At 40.1% G+C, this 24,430-nt stretch overlaps 1 protein-coding gene across 20 annotated transcripts in view; it reads right to left on the bottom strand.

The window, feature by feature from the left end:
* Window positions 1-3,765: 3,765 nt before the first annotated feature.
* Window positions 3,766-24,430, bottom strand: part of RBMS1 (RNA binding motif single stranded interacting protein 1) — a 207,202-nt gene continuing 186,537 nt past the window's right edge. For 5 of the 20 annotated variants that reach the window (XM_070241150.1, XM_070241151.1, XM_070241154.1 and 2 more), the window contains exons 7-15: window positions 17,589-17,695; window positions 16,690-16,739; window positions 16,470-16,563; window positions 13,953-14,000; window positions 13,007-13,057; window positions 10,161-10,271; window positions 8,708-8,788; window positions 7,111-7,195; window positions 3,766-6,394 (exon numbers count right to left, since the gene is read on the bottom strand). In XM_070241150.1, coding sequence (XP_070097251.1) covers window positions 7,118-7,195; window positions 8,708-8,788; window positions 10,161-10,271; window positions 13,007-13,057; window positions 13,953-14,000; window positions 16,470-16,563; window positions 16,690-16,739; window positions 17,589-17,695 — 620 coding nt within the window. In that variant the 3' untranslated portion in view covers window positions 3,766-6,394; window positions 7,111-7,117. Of the gene's footprint in view, window positions 6,395-7,110; window positions 7,196-8,707; window positions 8,789-10,160; window positions 10,272-13,006; window positions 13,058-13,952; window positions 14,001-16,469; window positions 16,564-16,689; window positions 16,740-17,579; window positions 17,696-24,430 lie in introns of all 20 variants that reach the window. The other 15 variants (XM_023622993.2, XM_023622994.2, XM_014732504.3 and 12 more) reach the window with 3 other exon arrangements.

Here is a 24,430-nt window from a genome sequence, read left to right on the forward strand (position 1 = left end):
TTACTTCTTGCAATATTGTCATTTATATACTTGCGTCTCCCTGCAAGAATGTCCCTCGAGGACCGGGACCACATCATGTCATCTTTGTGTCTTCGGATGTCTGGTGCGTTATTTTTTAAATGCAAAAAGTTCACCAAACATGCTGAATTGGAATATAATGAACATAGCAACTTGCATAATATCAGGATGATCCGACGTTTTTTTTAAAAACTTTTCCTGATTATAAAATGTTCTCATTGTAGAAAACTGGAAAAATTTGGAAAAGTATAAATGAGAAAATACAAACTTTCTATAATTCTTCCACCCACAGCTAAGCATTTTGAAGTAACTTCTCATCTTTTCCACTTAAATATTGCCTTATAATTATGAGCGTACTATATGTACACTTCTGTACCTAACACTTTCCATTCACTTTGTCTTCTGAATTATTTTGCGTGCCATTAAAATGTCTTCATTCCATTGCATGTCTTTATTTATAATCATTGTGACAAAAAATAGAACAACACAGAGATACTAACTGGCTAAAAGCTTAAAGAACTGTAGTGGGTCTCAGAAGTCAAAAAGGAAGCCATTTCACCTGTATAGAAGGATGGGGCTGAGCTGGGGAGATGGGTGAAGCCCCAGGACATTCCTGGGATGCTGGGTCTTATCCTGAGTCACCTGCGGCACATCTGGGGCGTGAGTGGATGCTGTGGAGTGTGGAGCCAGAGCCGACGAGGTTACAAGGAACGTCCAACCCAGGGATTTGTGAAGCCAGCAGTTTTCCATATTTGAGGAATGACCGACTTGCCTCGTTTTTAAAAAAGATTTCATTTTATAAATGGTCATACATTAGAATAGACTTCTTGGTGTACAGTTCTATGAATTTTAGCGCCTAGATAGATTTGTGTACCACCACAATCAGGATATAGAATTTTCTCACCCCTCAAAAACTCCCTTGTACTACCTCTTCATAGTCACAGCCTCCCGTCCCCTTTAACTCCTGGCCATCACTGATATGTTCTCTGTCACTATACTTTTGTCTTTTCAAGCATGGGAATGACTGACTCATTCTGCTGCCATCTGAGTTGGCAGAACAAAGGCTGATGGGTAGAACTCCTTAAGCAAGTTTGAGAGCTGTTCCAAAAAGATACAGGATGCCAGGTGGGGTGGGGAGTGCCCTGTCACTGGAGGTATTCAAGCAGAGCAAGTGGCTTCAGGGGTACTAGAGGCTAGGAGATGCCTGCAGAATCTTGCTTATGATCCATATCTTGTGTAAATGAGCAATGGAATCACCTAAATCAAATCTCAGTCTCTCAGAGTCAAATTACATGAAAATGAATTTTAAAAAGAAGAATAGCATTAAAGTTGTACTTAATCCAAAGCCACCTGTTTTCAATTCTGAGCAGCCTAGAGACCGACCTGCCAGCCTCCGAGTCATGAGGTCTGGCAAGGCTTTCGGCTTCCTCCCCTGCCTCCAGCTTCCTTGAGCCTTACAAGTCCCATTGAAGTTACTCCCCAGTCTGAGCAACAATGCTCTCGATGAGGGAGCTGCCAGCCTTGGGCGTCGGTTCTTACTGTCAACCCCCAACTTAAAATCCCTCATCCCCAGTGGCGTGTGCCTGAAGATTCTAAACATCCGCCAGCAGTCCCCGCTCCGCTCCGAGGCCGGGTCGCCTGCCTTAGAGCTCACAGCTGAAGGTGAAGAACAAAATCCTCCCTCTAGTGGCTCAAGTGAAAACACTCGCCGGCCCTACAAAGACCCAGAGCGTGTACACAAGACACTCTGGAGCCATTTCACGGGCTTGAAATTCCATTGCCTCGCCGAGTTCATCCCACAAGAAGGGATGGGCACACGACCCCACCTCTCAGCTGTGCCAAGTACTCCGGGCCGGTACCCGTGGGCGCTCACCTTTCAGCCCCACCCCTCGCTGCCATCTGGCACAGGCTGTGGCGGCGCCCGGTTCTCTCAGTGATGACTGAGGGCTGGTTATCTCACCACATTGCTATTTAAGGGGAAGAAACTGCCCGGGTTTCTTAAAACCTGAGCTCCGAGTTTCCCTCCCTCCTCGCCTACAACTTCTGAAGCTTCTTCTGTCTGGGGTGGGGGTGGGGGGCGCTGATGACAGGTCCGTGACCTTTACCCCAAGTTAGCTGGATCTTTTCTTTATTGGCTACTCCAGTGGAATGAAGGTATCAGACAGATCTGAACGTTTTTTGAGGCCCCACTCAGGCTGGGAGGCACTGCCTTTCTCCTAGTGAATTTTTAATCAGTGTTTGTGAAACTCAGGAGGAGGTGGAATTCAGGCTCCAGTGGACTGAGCGCCATAGCCCCTGAAGGGCATGGATGGTGGGAGAAAACGAGGCTCCCCCATCCACCCCCCTGGACTACCTCACCCCAACTGACACAGACGGGGAAAGATGCATGCCAGGGAGCAACTGCCAGAGCACCTTCCTTCCCCTCCAACCCAAGAATTCCACCTCAGATGCTGGGTCCCAGCCCATCTCAGAGGAAATCCTGGTTTCTGATGATGACCTGAGCAGCCACCATCTTTTTGCAAGGTGCTGTTTAACCCCGAAGGCACTGCGGTCCCTTTTTTATGCGTGAGTGACAGCTCTTTCTGAACCATTGTCACTCTGCTTTGCTCACCCCTTTCGTATAGATAAAAAAGGTGCTCTTGAAAAACTGTTTATCAGTTTCTGTGTAAAGGCAGCTACCGGATGTCCCAGGACTGCAGTGACATAAAGCCTTCTTAAAAAAATAACAAAAATAAGGTTAACAAAACCTAAGGTGCTTAGCAACCCAAACAGCATTTCTTTCCTGCCTTTGCTTGTTGGTCATTTTGAAGGAACACTGGGACAGTGCAAGGATGGGACAGAAAATGAGGCCACGCAGCTCACATTGTTAGCAGCCTGCATTTGTCTCCGTGAGGCCACACTTCCCTCCTGCCTGACGTCTTTCTCTCTGAAACAGTGGTTATCCTCGGTGGACCGTGTTCCCTTTCTGAAGGACTCATCGAGTACTGGGCCTTTCTTGGCTCTGGCAAGTGCTCTAAACCCCACTTACCTAATTCACATTCCACACTGTACACACTGCTGGGGAGGCAAACAGAAGTGGAGGCAATGGATATTTCTCTTGCCCCTTCCTTTCACCACCAGGACAGAGCCACTGGGCAGCAGAAAAAGAATACTGCAGAGCTACACTAACACATTCCACCTGCCTTGGGAAAAGGAGTCCATTTCCTGTATGAAGTGCCTCCCCCGAAGCACGTGAGTGTGAGGAAGATGAGTTCTCTCTCCCCATGAAAGCCGGACTGGAGCCTCCTACTGTGGGAACAGCCAAATGAGGTCGCTAAAGGCGGCCCTCGGTCATCAAGGCTTGGAGAAGGTCATCTTGACATCCTTAGCCATGTGCTTGCTTATGAGAGATGGGACACTGTTTTTATCCTGTCCTCCTTGCTGGACAAGTAGTGCCACAGTCAAAGGACAGCAGTAAGGAAGGAGGAAGGAGAGAGTCTGGCTCTTGGTAGACTTTTGCTGAGCTGAAATGCGGTGAGCGGACGGTGGATGTCTCTGGTCCCTGTACACAGATTTAAATAACCAGAAAGCAGGTGATGGACAGGTTTTTCCAATTCTTTTCAAGGAAATGCATTTTGAGTACACACTGAATCTGAAATAATTTTCAACTCACTTTCCAACCAATCTACTGAGCTGAAGAAAGAGATCAGAAATGAAATGAAGTTCTGACATACGTTTAATCTACTTAAAAAAAATGGACGGGAAAAATAAAATTTCAGATGTTTTTTATTCAAAGGTTCTCAAAAGAAATAAAACAGAAAAAGCTAACAATCTGATCAAATGTACAGTTCAAAAATGTCTTTTGGCGTTTTAACAACAAATCCTAGGAAAGAAAACTACAGAGTTATCTTGAACCGGACAAATAAGTTACCACTGGCAAGTTTGTGGCACTAGTTAAACAAAAATAAAAAATTAACTCTCTTGATCATATAGATATCTCTATGAAAATCTTTTTTTTTCAATCTGTACAAAAGGTCTTTCTTCATAAATTAATTTTTTTTTATAATTTAATGGCTGTCTACTATGTGATGTTTAACTGATTTTTTTTTTATGTACAGAGGTTATGTTTCCCAAATCTTACCCAGACGAGTATGGCACTTAGTTCAGACATTTCTAGCAGCAGACATCCCTCCACTCTAACCGAGCTATCAAATTTCTGTCTTAACTAATGCAAAAATATCAAGTAGTGAGAGACCCAGGTTTACAAACGTACTACGTACAAGGAGGGCGCTGCGTTCAGTCTGCACTTTCACAAAGCAGTTAATATTCCAGGGAGCATAGAACCAATAATACCACAACTTTAAAAAAGGAAACAAAAACAAAAACAAAAACACATTTCTCTTATGACTATGTAATTTTCACTAGAATCTACACTTCTCAGAGCAGCAAGGACTTTTGAAACTATGAAATGTCACTGACATCTATAATCAAATACAAGCATAAAATTTAAGAACTAAAAAATACTCGAAAGAAAAAACTGCTTAGCCCTAGCTCCTGAGCTAGGAGGATTTGGTCTGTGGAAACAGGGAGGGCCAGCAACCTGTACCAGCACAAAAGAAAACAGACTCTGAGGTAGATAACTGATCACACGCAGTTGACCAGACAAGTACACAGTTTTGGAAGACAACTTAATTTACCATTGCTTTTCAAACGTATGCCATTGGCTCCATAAAAGAGCTTGAATAACAGTGAATTATCTTCTATGTACTAAAGTAGAAATAACTGTGTATTTATGACTCAGGAATTTCATAGTTTCAAAATTGGTTTCTCTTTACACTTAACACTTGTAGTGATGATGTAAAGTGTGGCACTGCTTGGATCCAAATCTTCCTTCATGCTTCTTTTGTTTGTTTGTGTGTGTCCATACATCAGTTAAAATTATAAAACCTAAATGCAAAGGTACAAAAAAGGCACATTCTCCTAACCGCAAACTGGTCCGGCAAAAATAAAGAGCACAGAAGATGTGATGCTGAGACAAGTTGGAGCTACTGGTTACTGGCTCTTCGGTCTTTGGTGAAGTTACCTTTAAAAGTGCCAAGTAATTTTCATTTCTCAAATTTACGGAATAGAGAGAGAGAGAGCTAGTAGCCAATCATTCTGCTTCTACTCATATCTCAGCTTATGTTTGAAGATAAATCCTTACTTTTAGCTTCTGTCATTTAGTTGCAATAGCAACGTTTTTCAGTTTGCCAGATCGCAGGCATAAGTCTCATTCTAAAGCACTAGCATTAGTATAAGGAAGGACGAAACATTCAGTGACTCCCCTCCCCCTCCCCCCACCCCCTGCCCCCACGCTACCTACACTAAATCTAGAACATCAAGTTAGTTTTTTTTTTTCCTGAAAAAAGGCAAAAAAGACTTTACATTGCATCATACAGCAGATATCCTAAATCAGTCAAAACTATCAGAGGAAACTGTTCGCGTACAGCCTTACAAACGATTTACCCTATTAAAAGTTCCCCAGTCAGAAAATGTGTTTCACACAAAACATTTTTCCCTTCTTGCATTTCACTACCTTACACATTATGTGAAAAATCATTAAAAACACCTACTACATATTTAAAAAAGCCAAAATTTCAGCAACTTTTATTGACTACCTTTTAAAAGCCCTATGCTGCTGTTTTACAAGGCATAATAGACCAGCTCATCTGGTCAAAGCGTTCTACATCATTAGTTTGAACTAACTTTTACTGAAACAGCTACAGCATCAAAAGAGTTAAGGCAAATTGGAATTCATAGAAAAGGATAAGACACTTCACACTACGTCGAAAGAAAAATGGAAAGCTAAGAAAAGAGACGCTGACGGCAACACTGAATTACAGCAACACTCCCACTGCAAGCACGGAACACGGTGGGTGAAGTCAGACTATTGAAACTTCAGAAAGCCCATTTCATACAGCTGAAAAAAACAAATTCAACACAAAAGGAACAAAACCACAAAAATCCGGTCATGCACTTGGATAAGTCTTCATGGTCTTTGTGCATACCCAGAAAATTGAAGTTTTCTTTTCTTTTTTTTTCTTTTCCTTTTTTTCTTTTTTTTCCTTTTTTTTTTTTTTTTTGCATCATAACATTTGATAAAAATCTTTTGTTTTGTTTTTTTTTTTTTTTTACTAAAATAAACCTGTTCAGGGGAACAGCTACTAGATGAATTTAAGGGTTTTATGCACCTTATAGAACTTATAGCAAAAATAGTTTTAGTTGATTTCATTATAAATAACGTTTTCAAGAACCTGTGCAAAACTGTCAATAATTTCCTAAAGCACAATTGATCAGAAAAATCCATGATTGTTCAGCCTTCACACCCTTCTTCATGTAAGAACACCCTCCTGTACATCTGGAAGAGAAAAATAAAACACAAATGCTTTTGTACATTTGGTATAATACACCACAGAGCTTTGTAATCTTTCTTGTTTTAAAAATATACGTGTTTGAAAAAGGCTACGCTCATCTCTGGTGGTAGACCAATAAATGCAAACTCTGGAACTGAGGGTTGCTTTCTATGCCTCAAGTCTGCCTTTCAAATCTGGGACCTGCAACATACTTTTGTAGGAGCAATCCAGAAACCCTGGTGTTCTGAGATCCATACAGCTATTTGAAGGCAATCTGCATGACAATATGAAAGGTTTTGAGATCTGTGGTCCAAGTGAGAGCTAGGAATGCAGTCTCTTAATCTAAGGATACTGACGTTAAATTCACAGTCAAGATACTGTTCATCTTGTAATGCTAGATTAAGCAAAATCTTATGCTCTATTTCCTTCAGTTTGTGAGCACTAAAGCAATATAAATGTAGGATACATGTATTGTAGAACAAATTGTGTTCTCTGACATGTTACAGAACTTTTTGGGCGGGGGGGTAGGGAGGGAGAGAGTAAATATACATTATTTAATCCGCAAATCCAGAAAAGCACTGATTTTAACTTTTCAGTAACATTGGATTTCCTGTCCATGATTAGAGCAGTGTGACTAGATCTGAGTGAGTCCATTTTGATAAAAGAATCATAGACCTTCCCTTTCTTGAGCCCTACAGTCATGGAGAGCTTTCCCTCATACCTCACAGTTACTTATTGGGTTGAAAGGTATATGGAGAATGGTCATTAGACGTCTCCACAGCCACCTGCTGCTGACCACTCGCCTCCTACAACAAAGCAGAACAGATGAGACAGGTGAGCAATGAAATCCAAACGCCCCTACCTAGGTCTGCCTGAGTCCAACATCTTAAAAACAAGCACTCTTTAAAAGTGATGTTCTTAACGCCGTGTAGAGCTTTCAGGGTTAATTATTTCCCTAAGGAGTTAAAATGTCTGATAGACCCAAGGAACCTCCAACTCCAACTTTTATGAGTTGTCTCTTCATATGAAGCTACAATTTATCAAACAAATCTCTTAGCCCTTGGGGCCAGATGTGACTTGGAATTCAGTATTTTCAGATTTTAGAATCGGCATATGGCATTTATATGGTGTATACCCACAGAATACACCCAGTGGGTTCTAGGGGCTGTACCTCATAACCAAACACACAACAGGTCTACACTGAAAGATATGCATATGCACAGTAAGTGGGGTAAAGATTTTGTCTTGCATCATTTCAGGTTGGGAGTGGCCACAGGTTAGGTTTTTCGCTCAAGTAGTTACTGAGATAATTTTTATTTTAAGATTCTTTTATGTGTTTCAGAATTGTAGAAAAGGGATTGTGGGTTCTGGTAACTGTGGTTCACAATAATTGCACAAATTTAAATCAAGCAGAAGCAAACAAAACGAAACAAGAACGTTCCCCTACCCCCCATCCAGCCACAGTCCTAGGGCTGTTTCTGGAATTACAACCTATGGGATCTACCTAGTGGACAGGATCGATTGGGTTGATGAATTTCCTTGGAATTTTAAGGGTACTTTGCAGGAAAACTATATTTTCTGTCTGATCTTAATTCAAATATCAGCCTTCCTCTATATCAATATCATACCAGCATCTTCCCTAACAAGAACTAAGAGTTATTTGGCTATACTAACAGGCTCTATAAAACAGGTACGCTTTGTTCCTCATTCCATGACAATTCTGAAACATCAGTTTTCTCAAGTATCTTAATTATAGCTGATTTCTTTTTGTAATTACTATTATTGATATAACCTACGGTACTAGGATTGCAAACTCCAGCTTTATCTTAACTTTGCCTGTAAGTATTTTATAGGAGACAAGATAGAGCCTTGAAGGGGTAGGAATTGTGTTACAAGTTTGGAAAATATTTCTGCGAGTATTCGGTGTGGTCTAGATGTTGCTACACTAACTGTACACTTCTTTTTTTAAAGATTTTATTTTTTCCTTTTTCTCCCCAAAGTCCCCCGGTACATAGTTGTGTATTCTTCGTTGTGGGTTCTTCTAGTTGTGGCATGTGGGACGCTGCCTCAGCATGGTCTGACGAGCAGTGCCATGTCCGCGCCCAGGATTCGAACCAACGAAACACTGGGCCGCCTGCAGCGGAGCGCTGGAACTTAACCACTCGGCCACGGGGCCAGCCCCCACTAACTGTACACTTTTTAAACTCAACTCTTTATCCAAGTATTACTTTTGATCGACTTTTCTTTGAGTTCTACCTAATTTACCCATTTCTGAAACTACTGATGGCCAGAATGGCCATTGGATGGTCTGTACCAACCTCAACAGGAACCGCCGTCGTCTGCACGTGTGTGTACTGTGGCAAATAGGCTCCTTGCATAGCTGATGTTGCCGGCATGTACTGAAAAGAAGAACACGGTCAGGATGGGCAATGATAAGCCATGCAGAATTCTGAGTACTCGCGGAATTTTGAGATGGGATGTCAAGTATTTGGAAGTCTCAAAGAAGAAATTTAAACAGGCTACCTCAAAGTTTAATTCGTGCACATAAATACGTCATACGGAAGGCAAGGTGAATGTTTTCTACTTTTTGAATTTGTCAAACTAAAAATCCCACCTCTTCTTGGATTTCCTAACAAAGAAGCAAATGAGTGAAGATCACTAAGGTTTCTCATCCTTAATAATTCAATATCACTAATGTGCCATTTTATTTATTTTTAAGATTTTATTTTTCCTTTTTTTTCCTCCCCAAAGCCCCCCGGTACATAGTCGTATATTTCTAGTTGTGGGTCCTTCCAGTTGTGGCATGTGGGATGCCGCCTCAGCATGGCTTGATGAGTGGTGCCATGTCTGCGCCCAGGATCCAAACCAGTGAAACCCTGGGTCACTGAAGCAGAGTGCGAGAACTTAACCACTCGGCCCCGGGGCTGGCTCCTAACGCGCCATTTTAAATCCCTCCTCAAAAGACAGTAGCCCTCTCAATTAGTATCTAGAATTGTTTGCACAGGTGGAGACCCAAGAGGTAAATGACTTCTTAGATCTTTAACAGGTCACTGCAGAATAGGCAACAGACTCTTGCTTTCCTGATGCTGGCAGTCATCCTTTTCCAAAGGCAGGAGAGCTTTCTAGTCAATCTCATTGGACGTGGGGGGCCCTGGTTTAGCCTTCACAAGAAGCTGCTGTTGGTTTTGAATGTAAGCAGGGAAAACACACTATTCTTTTAAGCCACCATATATATGGTCTGAATTAAAAGCCTTTTGCCATGCTACCATCTAAACGCTACACATACCAACCCTAGAAGGTAATCTGGTATCAGCTCAACCTCAATACCCAACCGAGTCCCTTGGACTTTGGGGAAATAAGTCAATACTAAACAAAGATTGTGCTTCGGTGCCTCCAAATTTCATTTAAAAAAAAAAAAAAAGTGAGGAAAAATCCCCTGCCTTTACCGCCATGTATCACCTTCATCTTTTGCTTTAGGAGACCACGTCTGCCAGTGTGAATGAACGTCACTAGTTACTAGAGCTGGGTGTGGTCACGTAAGGGTGTTATATTCTAGTAAAAGAGACATACCCAGGGGACAGACTTGTAGTTCATCCATAAATTAAGAAATATCTGAGCATTTACTACGTAGAAGGCAATGTGAGGTGGGGGGAGAGGGGATCAGACAGGATCTTTGACAGCGCAGAGCCTGTAACAGAGAGGTAAGACACAGGCTGCCTTAATTCACCCTCCTCTGTCTGCCACAACACATGACATTAATTTGCCACCTACTGTTCCGGTGCTGCCTAGTGACAGATGACTCATCTGCTGGGCCAGAGGGCTGATCATAGACGTGGGCTGTAGTGACATGGTGTGCTCCATTGAGGGAGTTAACACGGCACCCTGGGAAGTCAGAGACAAGAGCAACGTAAGACAAACTGAGGGAGGGAGTTGAGAGGCGGTAATCACCTTTTGCAAAGGAAATGTCTTAGTTTGTTGAGGAATGTGAAGCAAAAATAACCTCCCCTCAAACTTGTAAATGGTATCATAAACAATTTCCTAATAATCTTCTAGATTGTGCTTCCTGGGACTTTTTAGAGAGCACTGACATCACAGAAATCCCTATATTGAACACCTCTCCCTTCACCTTCATTTGATTGTAAAGCAAGCTAGTCCAGCAGGAGGAGCTGTAATAGGAAATGCAAACTAGTTTTGGCTGGCTAGGGTTACAAAACGCTTTCTTAATTTTTTTTTTAAATAAATGACAGTTGATGTCTTATGCAGACACAAAACAATATACTATATTGAATATTACAAACACAGTGTTTTGTTTACAAATGTTCTATACAGACAGTCATTTGATTCAAGACCAGACTGTTAGGATCAAGATCACGTTCTTTATTCACTTTCTCAGAACTTTCAACTAAAATCTGGTGCCGGGGAGGGAAGCAGATTCAGATATGATTTCATGATCCAACTTCAGATTCTTTGATTTCATTTGAAAAGATTCTGGTCATTAAAAATACAGTTAAAAAACAGAGAGGAGGGGTGAAAAAAAATCGCCATAATGCAGCCTCCCTGACACATCACTGTCAGCACTGTCAGGTCCTAATGCTCAGATTCTAGCCTCAGCGTGTTTTTACAGAGTTGCAACCAGGGTACATAAACAATTTCATCTCCCGGGTTTTGCTTTAACGTAAACATTCTATTATAAATATTTACCTAACTTACTCCATCGCCATCATTATCGTCATTCTTAACGATTACATAATGGTACACTGATTGTATAAAGTGAAACTTAATTAATTCTATTTCTGGATTTTTGCATTTCCTCTAATTTATCCTAAATAATATTCTTATGGATAATATCCTTCCTCTCCCTTTTGCCATCACCCAGGTAACTGAGAATGCAATTATTCCAACACACGCTACAAATATTAATGTTATGTTTTTGGTATCACTGTACCTGACGTATCCTTTAAATACACTGTGATTTAGTGATAATTAGATACACACTGAGGGCAGAGATCAGTGTGCAGGTCTTTGAATTCTGGCCGCAGGCAGTCTAGTCTGGGTAGGGAAGGGAATGAGTTCTCAGAGGGGAACTTTCTGCACACACCACAATGGTCTCCTTGGAGATGTTAAACTAAGATATGTGCAACCTTTTTCCCTAAAAGTTGCCAGGAAAAAAGAAAGATACAGACGTGTGTGAGAAATGGTTAGTTAATACATTTCTTAAGGAAAATTTTTTCTTTTTAAGTTTTTAATTGCGTCATCAAATAGTGCGTGGTAACACGGAAATGACTCAGATGCCCAGAATATGCTGAAGGGCTTTCCTGCTCCTTTTTCTCCTTCATCTGTAGGAGTCACTGTGCCAGGAAGCCCCTAAGTGAAAAGTGAGTTGACACCCAGCATTCCAACATAGGACAGCACAAAGTACCAGGGACACAGATCGCCATGGGCGTTCATGTCTGGAGGATTCATGGGTGTCAGTAAGTATACATGCGTAGGTATGTGTGGGATTGTGGATGTACGTGTGCATACGTATGTGTGCATATTGAGACATATATGTGTATACATTTATAGAGACACACGACACATAGACATACATCATCATTGAGCTCTTCTGTGATATCAACTAAACATGCTCATTGATTCTTCAAAGTCATCTCAGCAACTGCCTGTTCAGAACTTCTCCCTGGATGCTGTTTCATAATTATGGCCTTACATTGCAGAGTACCCTCTTTAGAAGTCCTGAGAGAAATTCCTGTCTCATCTTAAGGCCAAGAATAATGTATTTTTCCTAAGCAATGGATCTGTTTTTATGTTATAAGTACTGTGAACTGTATTGTTTATCAAGATTCCCATTTTGCATTAGTTACTAGAAAGCTTGGGGCCAAATGTGTGGCCTTCTCATGGCAAGCATGAAGGTCATTGTGTTGGGCATTCTTAGCCTTTTTTGTGATTTCATTCTCCATCTTTATTTTTCAACTTTTTAAACCCATGTTTTAATTCTACAAACTGGTTTTATGTATCTTTAAAAAACACATTAAATATACTAATAGGTGAAGTGTAACTCAATTAAAAAAATGTAATATATACATGGCTACAACAAATGCTCACGCCACTAAAGAAATCACATTTGTTATTTACCAAAGAAGGTGTTACTACTTTGGTATCTCTAATTTTCACAGAGAAGGTAACAGTGATGAGAATCTCTAGCTCAATTTTCAACACTTTATATTTGCATTAAGCCGAATATAAAAAATGAGAGCTGTTTCATCCCAAGTATTGTTAAAAATTTAGAAATTTGAAAACTCTAAAATTTAAAAACTTTAAAAACTCAACTGAACAATCTCCTACAGAACTGGTATGAGGAAGAAAATGGAGCCCTGCCTCGAATATGGATATATTTTAAGTTCTTACAGGCTGAAAATTTAATTTAAATGTCAACTACCAACTTGTTTTAAGACAAGGGTGAATGGAAGTTTTACAATGAACTTCTACATTCTTATATCTGTGCTTAAAATTTCCCAACTCCTATACCATCTTTGGCAAATAGTTTTAACCCAGAGAATAGTTTTAAGGTATACATATCTTACTTGCAAACCACAAAGCCATTAAGATGAAAAACTTACGGGGTGCTGTAGGATATATGGTTGAGGTTGCATCCAAGAAGGACTTTGCACCTGGAAAAGGAGGATTTTGAAAGAAACACTGATTTCCATTGGAATGCCACCTATTTCTCTAGAACTCTTTTAATCATGTTAAAGTCTATAGAAAGAAAATAAGGAAACAACACTATCAATGATTAAACAGATTAAAGTAGTTAGAGTTCTTGGCAAACTGGTCACTCTGAATAGGATGAAATGATTATTTAAAACCAAGTTCCATTTGCCCACTCAAGAAGTATTTACTAAGTATTAGGCACCAAAGAGAAAAAGATGAGTAAGACATGGGCCCCACCCTCAAGAAATTTACTGTCTAACAAGGCAGATAAACAAGTGAACAACTGAAGTAAATAGTGAAAAGTGTTATAATCAAGGTATGAACTAGATGCTTTAGGAATACAGATCCATGAGAGTTAATTTCAGCACATCTTATTAGAAATGAATCCTTAAAGTATGTGCTTATTTAAAAAAAAAATGAAATTCAATTCCTCTTTGATATCCAGGACTTTAGGTTTTAGAAATTTTGTCTGGTGGTCAACAATTTCTAGTTAGTGTGGAAAATAAAAATCTGAAACTCAGATTTGGGAAATTAAACTCCAGTAACTAAATCTTGACATCTACAGTCAAAAGGGCATCCACATAGTAGACCCTCTGGACTGAGAAATAAGACGTGAGAGTCAGGTTCTGTGGCAGGAAAGAAAGAACGTGAAGTCTGCCACTCAAGAGAAAAAAATACCGGTCCATTTCTTGATGCCTGGAGCTTTCCTGAGACTATGTAATTTTTAAAATAAGTTTCAGTCTCTAATTCTTAACAACAAACCCCTCCTGTATGTTATCCCCTATTGTTAACTTCAGAGGTTCTACAGAGAGGATATGGGGAAGAGTCATGGGGGAAGAATGTATTGTGATTTACCTTGATAGCAGAGCCCCGATACTTGTTTTCTCTGGTTTCCTTTGCCACCTAAGGCAGACCAAAGTTAAGTGCTTCTGCCTTGTTAACATTTCAGTTATCTGGACTGCAGCCTTTCCCCAAAGGGGTATTGGTGGTTTCTTGCAGATGTCAATTTCTCAAATCCAATTGTATAAGCATATGGTGGTTTTGCAGAGAAAGGCCCACTCCAACACGAGTGCAAGGCCTTCACTGAATAAATCACGGGGAGGCGAGCAGCTCCCTATAGACCCCAATTTGGGCCAGATGCTCCCATTTTTTGTATGCTTCAGTGGTCTTAATAATCTAATGGCTTACAGCATTATGAGGTTAGGGAGCTATGACATCTAATCCAATTTTCTTTCTTAAGCAGCAAAATCAGCTGCTGTCAATTTCTATTCCTCAATTTTCCCTAACTATAAAATGGGAATAATAATTTATGTTCTATGAACTCTTTACCATTGGTTCTTTACCCTCTTTTGGGTGATGGATCCCTTTGAAAATCTGATGAAAGAAATAGACCTTTTCCTCCACCTAACTGCATATATACAAGTCGCATTTTGCAAACAATTTAAGGGAATCACAGACCACTTCAAGCTCATCGGCTGACCCTACTGGGTCCCTAAATTTATGGGGTTAAGAATCAGCCTTCAGAGTTATGGCACCGAGTGTCAGCCAAATGGAATGAAATTCCGCATGTATCTTAGGGAAACACAGAATGCTCAAGAGAAGAAATCAGGCTTTGAAATGAAATGCTGTCTCCAGTTAGGTATGAAAAATCTATTACCAACACTGGTCTTCTAATTTTCACATTCTATGAAACAATTTTGTGGCCAAAACACTCATTGCTTTTGTAATAAAGAGGGAAAAAGAGGTGGTAGGGAGATGCATTAATAGCCGTATATCTGTAGCAGCATACATTCATATTAATATGCACAACCTTTCATTTGCCTGAGAATAAGCTTACTTGTCTCTGTTTTTAGTAATATACATAAATGGCAGAGGATTCCAAGTTCAGATAGTTAAGAAAGAAGACTACCTTTTAGTATCAGACACAGGAATGGTTAATTAGGGAAAACGCACCAGAGCAGATCTCACTGATAGGCAAGGAAAATGGAGAAACCTGGAGTCCAAAATAATTAAAGAGGCACTAAATGAGTGAACACTATGCCCAGCAGACAGAAGCACCAGCATTAAGTAACAAAACAGAGAGAAGAGAGAAGAGAAAATGAGTGATAACTCAGGGAAAGGAAAAGAATCTAAAAGCTGAGGAAGGCTCTGAAAGCTACTTTAAAACTTCAGTTTTAGTGCCTTTAATCACTTTTCTTTGTTATTCAAAGCTACTTTTATGTTTTTTAGACAGAACCACCTTTATGATACTGCTTATGTTGACCAATCCATTATTTTAAAAAAGCATAAGGAATATACTCTTATCAGCCAGCTAATCCTGCATATTAATGATGATAACAATCAGAGCTAACATTCATTGAGGGCTAATAATATGCCAGGTGTTATGCTGAGCTCTTTACACAGATAGTCTCATTTAGTTCCTATAACAAGCCTATGAGATGGAAACTATTATTATCCCCATTTTAAAGATGAGGAAACTGAGGCTTACTGAAGTAAAATAACACAGTTATTAGATATTGCAGTCCCCTAACCCCAGAAATCAGGGCTACAACATCTAATTCAATCGTTTTAAAAAAAGAATACACAAAAGTTTATTACACATGATCTCAACAGTCAACAAAAGAGAACTATATTCCCACATGTCTGTAACTGAACTCCGTTATGATGCTCCTGTCTGGGCCAAGGCAGTAAGCCTGTTAGAGGCACTCTGATAAAGGAGGAGAAATGCATGTACACCACTGGGGTCATGGAGAATAGGCACTAACCCTGCAATAAAGCCAAATCAATATTATAACAAGGTGCTTAATGAGATCTTGGTTCTAAGTAGGGAATTTCTTTTAAGGTAAGGCCTCCTCACAAAATAACCTAAACAGGGACTCACCTCCTTCTTTTGGCCTCCAATCTCATTGCATTGCTCATTTAACGTTAACCTAATAGAGACACATCTTTATTTGTTAGCATGTTTACTTGCTCTTTTGTTAGTTCCTGATGAATAAACAAAGGCAGGTGTACACCTCTTCTGTTTTTTTTACCTAATGGCAATTCTCCTTAAGTTTCAATTTCTGGGACACATGGTGTCCACAGCAGGGCCTGTTGTGGAGGAAGTATTTGGGTTCATCCCAATTCTAAAATGCTCTGATTTCAAGGACTGACAACTCACAACCATTTCCCCTTGTTTTACACTCTCCTATACATAAAAGTAAATCACTCGGCCAAATAAAAAGCAGCTTATTCTAAATTGGGTATCCAAGGTGCATAAGATCTGACTTAAATTTCATTATAAATGCTCAAAATTTTAAGACACGTAAAAATGTAGCAGTGATTCATGGCCGGCAAGTTGTCGCACTCTTGATGAATCCTGAAGGTACAAACCTGGTAGGCAGATACAGGAGACGCGATATAGGGTGTAATAGAAGTTTGAGTGATCATTCGGTTTGTAGCAATACTGTATGGTGAAGGATAAAATCTAGAACAAACAAAAAAGCCTTTATTAAGTAATCCTTTCAATAGAGTAATTCACGGAACAAATGTCTGATATTTTCCACCTTCACATCTTCCCTCAACCCATTATGTATTTATCTTAATGACATACCCATTCTGTATAGCAGCTGTGGTTGGGTCATAAGTAAGTGTCATTCCAGCCTATGGGAAAGAGAAAGAAATAGAAACGTTCATTGGCAAAGGTGTGACTTAAAAATTCCATTTCTTAGAGTCATGGCAACATAAAACAGTGATAATTCGGTAGCATTTGATAAAATTGAGAGTTTCTGTCAGACAAACATAATTACAAACAATACGAGAATAAAGCTGTGGATGTGCACTGTCCCACATGGTAGCCATTAGCCACATGCAGCTCTTCAGACTTAAATGACAAACTGAGTCCCGCCAGCCTATCAGCTACATGTCAAGTGCTCAAATAGGCACATGCAGCTAGTGGTTATCATTGGGCAGTGCAGATTCTAGAATATTTCTACTAGATGGCACTTCCCTAGACATTCTTGAACCAGTATCTTCCTTTAAAAAAAAAAAAAAAATTCATTGACAATAAATACGGGGAAATGGAGGTCTGACATTTTTATTAAGAAATTCAGCTCTTTTTCTTTTTAAAAGAACAAAGAATTAGGCAAAAACACTCAACAGCAAATATACTACTTATTTTAATAATGTTATTTACAGTGATTTCTGAACAACTATAAAGGAAACCCTCTCGAAGAAACCATGACACACACAGACAAAAAACAACATGCATACACTTCTTATAGCAATTTAAAATGCTCTTTTACTTTAAATGTAGTTAACTAGTAAACACAGCTGTTTTCATGTTTATCTGGCAATCTGGAGAATTGCCAGTCTCTTAGCACCATGTCTACTGGGAAGAGTTTTAATCTGACATTATCTGGATTATGAAGTTTCAAATCTGGCACTAATCTCGCAGGCTTTCACGATTAGACACTCACACTGAAGTTTCAGGAAAGGACTTACAAGTCTCACCTCTCCTTCTCTATGCCATGGTCTGCCATTAGGGATGTATTTGTTTGGGTTCTGTCTCTTCTTCTGCCCTCCATCCGCAAACTTACACAACAAGGGTTCTGTAGGAGCTGAATAAACAGGGAGAAATAACATGAAACCAAAATTACATGTGTGTATGGAGGACAAAATGGAACCGAATTTCTTTGTTAACAGGAGCAGTGTTAGTGCTATAAGGGAATGGATAGAATGCTTATTTAAGGCAAAGCTTACTCCAACCCTTCTAAGATTATCCACTAGTGAAAACTACAGTACAGAAAATGTACTAGTTGTTATTTTCAAATCAGAGTGTAATGAGCAGATTTAAAGAGCTAGTCTGAGGAAGTTAAGGAATCCTTTGATTCACTTCTGCACTTAAGTGCAGACCCACTTCTCCTCACTCTGGGCCCTCTTGGATTCTGCCTCCACGAACCTTCAAATGTAAATAGGACTGCAGCAGCCTCCCTCCCCCAACTTAAAAATGCTTCCATGGCTTCCCACTGTAAATCCTCCGAGAGGCCTTCACTTCCTGGGTAGAAAACAAGTTCCCCTTTACACTGCTCACACTGTATTTTTATTTACAGCATTGAGAACAATGTGCGAGTGTGGTGATCTGTTGGGCCCTCCAGAGTGTAAGCTCCATGGGGGCAGTGACATCTGTCTTGTTTATCATGCTGTAGGCGCTTGTGACATCTTGGTTGAATCAATGAATGAAAACAAAGAGGTCTCATCTGTTTATTTTTAGGATACAGCATTGAGGAGAGCTGTTGCGAGAAAGCTGAGAACACCTGTCCACTCGATTTAAAGATTTTTCTGTGCCTTCTGCCACCCTATGTGGTGTTGCTTTACTATATATCCATGTTATAGAATGATCTGCAGAACAACTCAAGAAACTAACATAGGAAAGGAAAAGACGCAGAGACTATCTTACAGGGATACATATTCATTAGTTGAAAAAAAAAGAAAAATTAAAAACAAAAGTCAAACCATAGTAGGCCACCCATGGCTTTTCCTTTTCTTTGCTTTTCTATAATGGAAATAGCAGTGTATTCCTGAAAGTTGTGCATGTTTCTGTATGTTTCCACTTAATGCAATAAAAGCAATCACACCTTCCTGTCTGGTTCTCACATTCTGTCCTTTGTCTACTGTGGAACTGTGATTACTACTTTCAAGTTCTGTTTCAAAGTTAAATAAGCATGAAGGGAAAAATATTACTTGTGGAAAATTTACTCCTTTCTTCTTTGCCTCTTATTATCCTAATTCATCTCTTATTTTATATCACTATTACCCACCCACTAATGACAGGGTGGAAGCAACAGCGCCTCTCAACACTTCTCTGCCAAAAAACAGAACACAACATAAAACCCAACTGCAATTCCTTCTCGGTGAGCTGTCTACGCTGTTGTCTGGCGCTCCTGTCTCCTCTCCCTGGTGTGAACCACTCCAGAGGGACAGCTGGAATGGGCACTCCCTTCTGAATGGCAAGTGCACTACAGTAGGAGGAGACGAAACTGTGAGGTGCTAGTGAGAACACCAGCAAGTCTGGGCCCTACGCTCCACAAAGGGCACCTTTGTTTACCTTCTGACTCCACCCCCAGGCTTTCCCCGAACAAGGAACTTCCATTTAAGGCAAACTGGGTGTGATGCAAGATGGACAGGGGCCAAATCCTAGACCGCAGATGAACTGCACTCTTTGTCTTTTCAGAAAAAGGTAACTGACTTTTGGAAATTTCTACCTTCACCCACAATCACAGAAGGTAAAGTAAACGGATGCAATGAAGCAAAAGAGGTTTCTAATCACAGATGCCTTTCATTCTACAACTGGGCCATTTAGGGAGAGATGGAAACGAGGGCGAGAGAACACAGTGTTCACACAGGAGGGGAGAAAGTGCAAACCCTCCTGAGAGTGAGGAGAGTGTCTGTCTGCTGTGGCCGGGGATGCACCACCTTGATTTCTAAGGACAAATCGAGAACTCTGACAGAGATGCAAGATCTCACTCTCCACAGATCTAGAAAGGTTCTTACTACATCGAATGTTTTCTCCACTGACATCTGAGGTTTCAGGATTTTGCCTCCCCATAACCTCATAGGGCAAGAGAGAGTACAATAAACTGATGTTGGCCCTTTGTGGGACTTCACTTGGAGGAGACATTTTTATCTGGCGGCCTTCTAAAGACTAGCTCCTGGACTGAAATCCAACTTTTTTTTTTAACAAAGAGTTTACTTGGCACAGTGAGTAATGCAAACGGACCATCTTCCTTCATGGGCATCACTTCTTCCAGAGAAAGAAGGCAACCAGATTGGGCTGATTCCAGAAGTTCACTACGGGCAGGTGTGAACGAAAGCAGTTAGGGAGCAATTCCTGGCGGATGCCAAAGCTCCACATCTGCAGAAAGGCCAAGTGTTCCTGTATCTGTGGTAAGGTGCTTCCAACACATTTCGTTCATCTCAACTACGCTCTGTCGAAGAAAAAGCAATCTCACGCAACAAAAAAGCCTGCTGAAGATGTATAATGATGAGGTAAACGTCAGGTGAGCAATGACATGTTTGCAAATATATCATTTAAACTGAAACAAAGGGAACAGGATATAGTTGCATCTTTCCAAAATGAATTCTATTTACCACAAGATTTTGTGCTGTCATTAAGATATTTTTCCCCCTCTACAAGCAAAAAGGTAAGTAGCTAAAACAGTTTTTATCCTGGCAGGTGTCTCATACCTCAGGAAAGCAAACTTCCTATTTTAAAATAAGAATTATAACCAGTAGAAACCACACATTTTTAAAATAGTTGTTGGCCCCTTGTTTCAGGGAAACATTTTTAAAATAGTTGTTTCAGTTCACAGTATTCCATGTGAAGCAACATAAAATTCTAATGGCTTCTTTCTTCTATTAAAATTCCCTTTGGTCTATTTAGTGCTGAAATTTTTATTGAGTACCTACCATGTGCAAGGTACAGTGTTAAGAACTAGGGATACAGTGGTGGATAAAATACGGTCTCTCTTTTTTTTTTTTTTTACAAAATCATTCTGGTTTATTTTTATTTTTTCATTTTCTTTAAGGTATGCTTTTTGGTGAAGAAGAGTGGCCATGAGCTAACATCTGTTGCCAATCTTTCTCTTTTTAATTTTTTTTCTTTTCCCTTTCCAGAGCCCCAGTACATAGTTGTATATCCTAGTTCTAAGCTCTTCTATGCGGGATGCTGCCACAGCATGGCTTGATGAGCGGTGTGTAGGTCTGAACCAGCAAACCCTGAGCTGCTGAAGCAGAGCGCGTGAACTTAACCACTATGCCACCAAGGCTGGCTCCTAAAATAGGCTCTTACCTCATAGGGTTTGCAGTCTAATGGGGACAAGAGTGCACCCAATCTTATGAAAACTCATTTAGCCATTTGTGGGACACAGCACTGTTTTCAGAGATGTTTGTTTTTAATAAAAATGCCACCCAGAAGTGAAATACTTCTGATACAGGAACAGCATATTTCTCTTACAGCTGCTGCTCTCTATACTTGGATGACATTATGAGAAACAGCTTATCCCTATAAGTTCTTGATTTCTTATTTATTACAAAGATTACGCCATGTGCTCCAGGAAAGCAACTATGTGATGATTTCTTTAAGACATTTATGTTACCATTAAGCTACGGAAGGGTTAGATGATTTCAGATTTCTGAACAGAAAAACAAACACACACACACTCAGATCTGTGTCATGGCCCACTTGTTTTTAGTGTGTGCGCTCGTTTCAAAATGAGAGACCTTTACTTGACTGGTATATCCTGTGGCTTATTCCAAACCAGGCGATAGTCTCTAGTTTGTGTTTTGGAGCCTAATGCACAGTTTCTGGGTTGAAGATTGGGAAACCCTACATGACGTCACATTGCTCTACAGAACAGACCCTTCAGGTGACCTCCTTGATAGTTTTTTTTTAGAAAGGGGGTATTGAGGAGGACCGACATGCAGAAAAGGAAGGTCATGAATATCAGTAAGATGACTATGATCAACAGGTAAGTTTGGGCAAATTAACTTTAAAAAATTATCCTCTACGTGGTCAATTTTTTCTATTAGCAACTCTTTACCTTATTGTGCAAAACTATTAATTGCAAAGAGTTCTAACAAACGATTTGTGATTTCAGATATATTCCTGTATTAAATGGATACAAAAGTCATATAAAATTACCCCAATCAATTGATTTTGCCAAATATGCAGAGTATTCTAGGCTGAATTTCTCCTTAATTAATAACAAGTCTTTTGGGTTTGTAAAGGGTACACGTGGGATGTCTTGTGAGATCTCTCAGGTTAGATTCTCTTCCTTGTTATTTTCTTGTTCATCAGAATCAACAGGAACGTGGACTTCCAAAAGTTTGACCACTGTACTATTACCTCCAGCAGGCAACACCACAAATGCAAACACTGGTCTAATACTTTTTGGTGCCTCTTAGAGCCATCTAAGGACACTGCATCACTCGATTCTCCAGTGTCCTCAACAGGGCTTTATGGGTGGGATGATGTTTTACAATGCCCGACTTTGAGGCACTAATCATCCCTCCTAAGTGCCAGATGGGTGATGCCCATCATGACTCAATGCACATCTCTACCAAGCAGCTTCCTTACTCATCTTCTGAAGCTCAAACTCTACTGTAATTGAGGCTCAAATGTGGCCTTGATGGCCACACTATAAATCACTTCTAGAATGCCTGCTTTGACTAAGCCCTGTAGATCATGACGTGAGCTCCAGGAGTCCTCCTCACACTTCTAATCAAGTGGCTCAGAAGACTCAGATTTCTCTGTAGCATGGACCTTTTCTTCACTATGTTCTAACAGCTGGAGAAAATGCTACATCTAAATGTCCATTTTTCTAGTTACACAGTATGTTACCCCAATCAACATTCTGTAAAATGTGAACTACTCTCGACAGAAGCTTTTCCATCACTTGTGGACAACTAGCCCACTCACACCTATAATTAGCTAGCTTTCTGATAATGTTGCCTACTTTCAAAATTCCTCAATTAACAACATGCAAGGAACTACCTGGGGCTCTTCTTTTAAAAATTTCAACCTAAGATTGAATAGATATTATCCATTTTTCTATGTGTACAATATCGTTTCCTGTTTTAGCCCCCTCTTCATTTCTAACCAGATCCTGCTGTCCTGCTCAACCACAGCCCAGACTTACAGCTGCTCTCCACAGCCCCTGGCCTCCTACGCCTGTGGTTAGGTCCTCGTCTCTCCTCCTTTCCTGACTCTTATATAGTGGTGCCATCTCCCACTTAGCTTTACCTTTCAGTAAAATAACGATTTAACAACATTAAAGTCAGGTTGAATGGAAAAGGAAAATGCAGTACTTCCCCCTATCACTCCAACATCAATATTTTAATATTCTATATTTACTACTTTTCTATGTCTATATTTATTTTTCATATTTGCAATGATAGGTCCTTTCCTTCTACCATTTACATTGTGCACTTTTCCCCACCTTGTTATAGAATCATTTAAGAAAAAATGGTTACATAATGTTCTATTTGAAAAGGGATCATGTATAGTTTCTTTGTTATTACAACTAACATTGTATGAACATCTATGTGTGTATCTCATTTATCTCTCCAATCCCAGTGCCAAATGCTGTACTGGTGGTCAGATTCTATGGTCAGAACACCGGCTTTAGATTAGTCTCCCCGAGATTGAAATTTGGCTTTGCCAGTTACTAGCTAGTGACTCTGGGTAAGTTACTCAATCTCTCTGGTTTCATAATCTGTGAAATGGGAACAGTAATAGTACTCACTTCAAAGGATCATTATAATTAACATATAAAGTACTTAGAACAGCTCTTATTAACCATTGTTATTACCATGACAACAGAAGGAGCTCAAAATTTTAATTTATGGCTCCTCCTCTTGCCTTTGAATTATTAAGATAAATTCTCAAGAGAGGGACTTCTGGTTCAAAAGTTATAAACATTTTTAGGGACTGGCCTGTTTCCATGGGATTTGATTCTGTGAGATTTAACGAGCTGGTTAGGACAGCTGCCTTGGCTTCACATAAATGTTCAAGTTGTAGTTAAGGATGAAGTTACTGGCAAATGCCTTTTAGAAAACTGTTTCATAGTAACACCTACATCTTCCACCCAAGATCCTGATGCTTTAATAAAATCTTACTCCATCACTGTTTCTCCCTGACAGAACCTGATAAAGTAAAGGTGTAAAACTAATCTGAGGGCCCTGCTGTAGGCTAGGTATGATTGAGGGTGATAATAATTGTCCAAAGGCAGCCCCATTAAGCCTGGTGTGGCCCTCAGGCATCTTCTGATAAATTACTGGCACATTTCTAGTTGGGGTCCCTTGACACTTTTTACAAACTAGACTTCTTTCTCCTTAATGGAGAATGAGTTTGAGTTTTGCATCTGCAAGACAGCCCTCACCCACTGGCCACCCAGGACTGTTTCAACACTTTTGCTTTCATGGCAATGATTTCTCACAGAGTGCAGCCCTTGGAGAGGACATCTCAATATGATGTGCATTTAGACTCTGCTCTCTTGTACATGCTGGGTTGGGGGGACGTCAGCAGACCACAATTCCAAAGGTATGATCCCACTGTCCTAAAGGTACCATGAGCAGTGCACATGACTTCAAGTGTTTCTTTTGTCCTAGAGCTGCCAAAATGTTCTGTTTTTACAGAGTAACAATGCTTAAGACAAATATTCAGGGACCAAAATGGGCAATAAAAACCCTTGAAAGATTTCCAGCCTTTTTACTGGAGTCATAATTTTTCCTCTAAACGTTACCTTTTCTGCCTCCTGGCTTAGGACAACGTCCTAATAATACCAACTCTACCC

This window comes from Equus caballus, chromosome 18 (assembly GCF_041296265.1).
Source record: "Equus caballus isolate H_3958 breed thoroughbred chromosome 18, TB-T2T, whole genome shotgun sequence".
Taxonomy (NCBI): domain Eukaryota; kingdom Metazoa; phylum Chordata; class Mammalia; order Perissodactyla; family Equidae; genus Equus; species Equus caballus.